This window comes from Camelus dromedarius, chromosome 7 (assembly GCF_036321535.1).
Source record: "Camelus dromedarius isolate mCamDro1 chromosome 7, mCamDro1.pat, whole genome shotgun sequence".
In the NCBI taxonomy this organism is placed as follows: domain Eukaryota; kingdom Metazoa; phylum Chordata; class Mammalia; order Artiodactyla; family Camelidae; genus Camelus; species Camelus dromedarius.
The window spans coordinates 44,871,207-44,876,776 of record NC_087442.1 but is presented as its reverse complement, the minus strand read 5'-3'; the positions used below and the strand labels follow the sequence as shown (position 1 = coordinate 44,876,776).

General features: G+C 43.2%; 1 protein-coding gene across 2 annotated transcripts; it reads right to left on the bottom strand.

The window, feature by feature from the left end:
• Positions 1 to 2,565: 2,565 nt before the first annotated feature.
• LOC105095080 (cytochrome c) lies at positions 2,566 to 5,090 on the bottom strand. Of its 2 annotated transcripts, none has more exons than XM_010987198.3 (3): positions 4,934 to 5,090; positions 3,722 to 3,898; positions 2,566 to 3,608 (listed from the first exon to the last, which is right to left on the bottom strand). In XM_010987198.3, the coding sequence occupies exons 2-3, from the start codon at positions 3,888 to 3,890 to the stop codon at positions 3,460 to 3,462; spliced, it is 318 nt and encodes a 105-aa protein (XP_010985500.1). In that variant the 5' UTR covers positions 3,891 to 3,898; positions 4,934 to 5,090; the 3' UTR covers positions 2,566 to 3,459. The 2 variants fall into 2 exon arrangements, with proteins under 2 accessions (XP_010985500.1, XP_010985501.1); XM_010987199.3 differs by lacking the exon at positions 4,934 to 5,090 and adding an exon at positions 4,795 to 4,933.
• Positions 5,091 to 5,570: the final 480 nt, after the last annotated feature.

Below are 5,570 nucleotides of genomic sequence, written 5' to 3'. Positions count from 1 at the left end.
AGCAGCAGTCTTATGAGGTACAGATTACTCCTTTTCTCCAGGTGGTGAAAAACACAACTGTGCAAAACTTTAAATCACACATATTTTTTCTGTAAAGCACCAGTCAGTACTTTAGGCTTTGAAGGCTATAAAGTCTGTTGCAACTACTCAACTTGATATTGCAGCACAAAAGCAGACCCAGATAAGACATAAATGAACAAAAGTGATCATGTTCCAATAGTTTCACTTACAAAAACTTTGGGACCATGGGCTGCTTACTAACCTCTACTCTAAGCACAATTTTTCCAATCCCAAACCCAGCATTCTCTGTTACACCACAAATGAAATCAACTAGTCCAATGATCCTTTTTCAAAATATACTGTTCAAGCTATAGGCACATATTTAATAGCACCAATGTGGAATATACGTGTATTTCTAATAAACTGAAGAAAAAGGAAAAAGGAAGCAGCTCATTAGTATGTCTGGTAAAAGATTAGACCAAATTATACTCAAGAGTATCTTGGTGGTGTTTTCAGCTATGCTGTTCATCAGCCAGTTTTTTTCCAGTGTAGATAATCTTCATTGGCAGGTGTTAAGTGTAAAACGGTAACAAATCCAGAGGGATGGAAGGAGGCAGGGCATGCTCCCCTCCCCCAAGTGAGGACTCTATAACCAGGTCAGTGGGGCAAGAGCACTTGGTTATGGCCACTTTGGGCCCAGCAATCCTCAAGGAACAAGCTCCCAGGCAGGAGGGCTCCTCGTAACACAGGTGAAGAGAGCAACACCCTTAACAAGGAATGGGCTATGTCCCCCACCAGGCCACTTGTCTCTGCCCACGGAATACCTCCATCCCTCAAGAGGAAGGCTTCAGAGCTCAGTGTAGGGGTGTTATAATACTAGGCCAAGCCGATCCCTCCCCAAACCCAGGTAGCTGCCGTATGCCTCAGTTCCCCTCCTCTAAGTGATCTGCTAGGTTGGACTACCAGGTTCTGTTAGCCTTACCAGCTGTGCAGTTCCCATAAGTCCCTGAGCTAAGGTTAATTTCACCTCTCATCTTGCACAATGGTGCAGTTGGATTCTAAGAATCTCTAAGATCTCTTCCAATTCCAACACACTGAGACTTCTTTAATGTGACTAAAATAGCTGACTTAATCAAAGCTCTAGCAAGTCAGTCTTTTGCCATTTAAAAAACTGTCAATGACGTATCATTTACCACACATTGGTCCTCTTACCTTTGTGGATTTCTATGTGTGGAAGCTATACTTTGTTGGTGATACAGTGAGACTACCAGTTAAGTTCCTCCTAAAAACCTGGACACGTATTTACCCTTTGAGAAAGAGTACATCTGTTTAGCTTTCTGAATAAACCAAGAGAACCTGAGGGTACGGCCAGTTTTCAAATACCTCAAACTCCAAATAAGAAAATCTGGAATCCAAGTGATATTAAGTAAGCAGAAATCTAATTTTTGTACGTGAACACCAAGACAACGAATGGCCAGTGTGGGGCACAAAATATACAGCCAAAGCAGCAGTTCAGTGTGTACTCCAGCACTACCCACAGGAGACTCATCAGGAAAATACACTTCCTAATCACTTTAGTGGTGTATTTATATGCTGCCAGGCATCAGCCTTGCCTGTATGAACTATACCTTAATAGTCACTCTTATTCTATGCTCAGTGATATCTTACTTGGCTTTCAAGGTATTTTAATATGACAGAGAGCCAAAAGACTCACCAGTAGAAATGAACACATTCCACTGTAGGTAAGTTGGTTTTGGTTTACTCTTGTGATCTTGACTGATTTTAAACAGCCTGAGACTAGTTAATTGGGGAGGGGAAGCTGCTGGTAAGGCCTCTTCCTAGAAAGCATGAGAATTCCATCACACCCTTCTCAATTTACAACAGTCTTTAGGGGTTGAAGCAAAAATATAACAATGTAATGTCTATGAAGAAACTGAAGTGCAGGAAAAGGATGACAAACAGGTGTATCCCTACCTACTACGAATGCCACCTAACTAAACTGCCAACTTACGAAAGGAGTATGTGAAGTGTGTAGCAAAATTATGGAGCATATTAGATTTAGAAACAGGAATGGGAATCAGTGTTCTCAAGGGCACTTAGTGTACTTATAAGAATCCTAATTAAGAAAATAGAGTCCAGAGGAAGCACTTTTGTTATAGAGCACAGTGCTCACTCTAGACCTGTGCTGTCAACATACTAGCCACTGGCAGCTATGCAAAGTTAAATTAATTAAAGCCCCCCACCTCCACAAAATTTCTAGGGACTACTCTAAACAGGTACTGCACAAACTTGTGTATGAAATAACTTAGTACATAAACTATACACTGTTATATACCACAAAAATGGTAGAAACACATTCTTCTATCCACGTTTGGCATAAATGCTGCAGTGCTCATTCTGGCCAAAGAAACTTTTAAAGGTGGATTACTGAAGTGTTGCTCTAGTTGAGGCTGTCCTAGAAAATTAAGTAAACAAAATCTAGTACTATGACTAGTAACGATGTTGCATCATGTTTCAGGCTGCTGTATTTTTCAACCATTTTGGTATGTCATTAAATCAAGCACATTAGAAAAGTCATGATTTGTGATTTTAATTCTTAAGCCTTATGATTAGATAGTTTACAAATTTGTGCTGATGGTGTATCTTCTCCACTTTAACCCTTCTAATGAGTTAGCTAAAGCACCATTACCAATCACACATACTCAGTAGTTCTACAGTTATATTTCTGAATACCTGTTTAAAAAACAATCCTGAATCATAACTTAGTCTGACTTTGTAAAGAATTCACAAAGTTGGCTAACATATCTTGTCACACTGAATTTTAAAAGCATCTGATTTTAAAGGTGATCTATAAGATGTGAAAAGTGCTAAATATTCTTTATTTGATGTTATACATAAACCACAGTAAAATGCCTTCCATTAAGTAAAAGGCAATATTTCAGATAGAGAATTTTAATTAAATTGGCATAATTAAGACCAAAAAGATAAAGTGGACATTGTCAGTTTATCTTCAGCGTTTGCCTTAACAGGGTAATGAAGACAACTTGAAACACAGGTGACTCTTGCTCTGTTCTATGACACAGTGAAAGGATCTTCTCCATATTTAAATATATTAATATAACCAGTTATAGAAATCTAAATATAAAACCAATCTCCTATAGGTTCTGAGAAGGCATTTACCATCTCCCTGAAAACATCCCTAACCAAGTTCAAGCATCTCTTTAGAAGGGGAAAGAAGTGATAATACTTGCTGAACTGACATTACTATCAAAACTCAAAAAGCTGACCATATTCATTTACTCACAAGCCAATCTTATTTAAATCAGGTCTGTCCAACAGAAATATTCCATCAGCCATTCATGATCTGAATTCTAGTGTATAAGACTGATTTAAATATGGTACACATAAAAAAGTCATGAGACATTTCTGTTTTGTAATAAATAAGGCAGTGGCCAACTATTACTCATTAGTAGCTTTTTTGAGATAAGCTATCAAGTCTGCCCTTTCTCCCTTCTTCTTAATGCCAGCGAAGATCATTTTTGTTCCAGGGATGTACTTCTTGGGATTCTCCAAGTACTCCATCAGTGTCTCCTCTCCCCAGGTGATGCCTAAACAAGGAGGGATGTATTGTTAAGTATGTTACACTGCTGCAAAAGGGTTTACCATAGGTTACATTCATGCAATTTGTGCTTGGGTTATTTAACAACTGTCCCCCTCCTACCTTTGTTCTTGTTGGCATCTGTGTAAGAGAATCCAACGGCCTGACCTGTCTTTCGCCCAAACAGACCATGGAGATTTGGCCCAGTCTTGTGCTTGCCTCCCTTTTCCACCGTATGGCACTGGGCACACTTCTGAACAAAAATCTTCTTGCCCTTCTCAACATCACCCATTTTTAAATCTAAAAACGAAAGACTCAATTTATTAATTTTTTTCTCCAAGTAATAATACAGTGGAAACCAGAGATCATTTCATCATTTAATCATTGCAAGTCTTTAATATTTAGATCCAGATTGAATATTGTTTTACTAGGCACACTTACAATAGATTTTATAATACCAAAAATACTATCTGAAAGAACTTCCTTAAAAACACATCTCTGGGTATAAGTGATGAAAGGTTGAGTCCAAGTGAGCAAAGAGGGAACCTAGTTCAAAACCATCTCAAAAGATGAAGTCAAGGTCACAAAAAAGTCACAAATCTGATTAGGTTAAACTGCGATTATATTAAACCCAAACTACCAAAATTCCAACTTTTAAGAAGGCCTAATCATTCACACTACAATTTAAAGCTACCTCTCTCTGAAACTAAAGCAAGATACATCTTTACAAAAAAAGAGATCATGGTGACTCAGGTCACTCTAAATTGCCTTGCTGTGGATGTGTGGGCAGCAGCAAGCTTCAAAGTCTCCCAGGGACCCCCTTCCCCCAGCTCTGAGATCTCCGAGGGCGACCACGAGGTCATTTATCCAGGCCGGTTTCAAGGAGACTGATGAAACCTATTTCTCCGAGATGCCTGAGTAGGTTGGGGGCGGGGTGGCTTCGGGGAAACGACAGGTGGCCAATAATAAAAAGGACTAATTGGAGGAATAGCAGTTTTGCTCTTTTGGAAAGAGGACGGGAAGCGCTGAGCACCATCCGCCAGCTACCGTCCTCACCCCGGAGAAAGTCTTGCCACAACCCCGCAGTCCCGACAACGAAGGGCCCACGTCTCGGTTGGATCTGCAACCAAGGACTCTCCGAGCTTTCAGGACCCGGACCGACCCCATGCCACTAACTAGTTGGTGTCGTGTCCCACCTCAAGCCAGACGCAGCCAGGGGCCGCCACTCCCTGCCCGCCTCGCCCGGGCTTCAGTCCACCGGCACAACCCCAACGCAGGCGCGCGCCCTCTTGGCTCAGCTTCCAACCCGCTGTGGCCTCCGCGCCCTGCGCTCACCGTTCTTTCACCGCGCGGAACTGAAGAATTTCCGCCCGCAAGCCGGACGTCCCGCTTTCTAAGTCCAAGGACACGCCGGTCCACGCCTATGTACCGGTGTTGGTGCAACCGAGCTCGCTCCGCCCTCTGGCTATCCGCCTTGCCGCCCGGCGGACTGATACGCAGTGACGTCACCGCGCCTCATTGGCTCCGGTCTCCAGGGCCTACGACAGGGACCTGAGCGCGCATGCCGGCTAGCAGGGTAGGGTGTGCTGCCTGTGTGCCCTTCCTGTCAGGGCCTCTCTTGCACGACAGTTACGACAGGCCGTTAGACGTAAGACGCCAAGGTGGTGCCCATAGGGGACCTCTGGCCTTTGTGTGCGGGCGTGTGTGACGGGGAGGGTGGGGCGGAGTCTAGTGGTGGATAGAGGGCGTTATCCTGCTAAGGTGACGGCGCTCGTGCTGGCTGACGTAATGCTTTTTGAGCTGCACGTTGCGGATCCGACCGAGATCAAACTTCGGCCACCTACAGGTCTTCTAGTTACCGTCACTTCAGCTGGCGACCTTTATCCATGCGCGGTCGTATTTCCGCTGCTGGCGCCAGCTGCACCCCAGAGGGATAGCCTGGAACCAGGAATTAAAAAAAGAGACACCAGCT

What these genes read in the sequence shown, in the direction of transcription:
- LOC105095080 (XM_010987198.3), bottom strand. Translation starts at nt 3,890, where the DNA reads ATGGGTGATGTTGAGAAGGGCAAGAAGATTTTTGTTCAGAAGTGTGCC. An exon ending in AGATGCCAACAAGAACAAAG is followed by an intron (nt 3,609 to 3,721) that starts GTAGGAGGGGGA and finishes CTCCTTGTTTAG; the next exon opens with GCATCACCTGGGGAGAGGAG.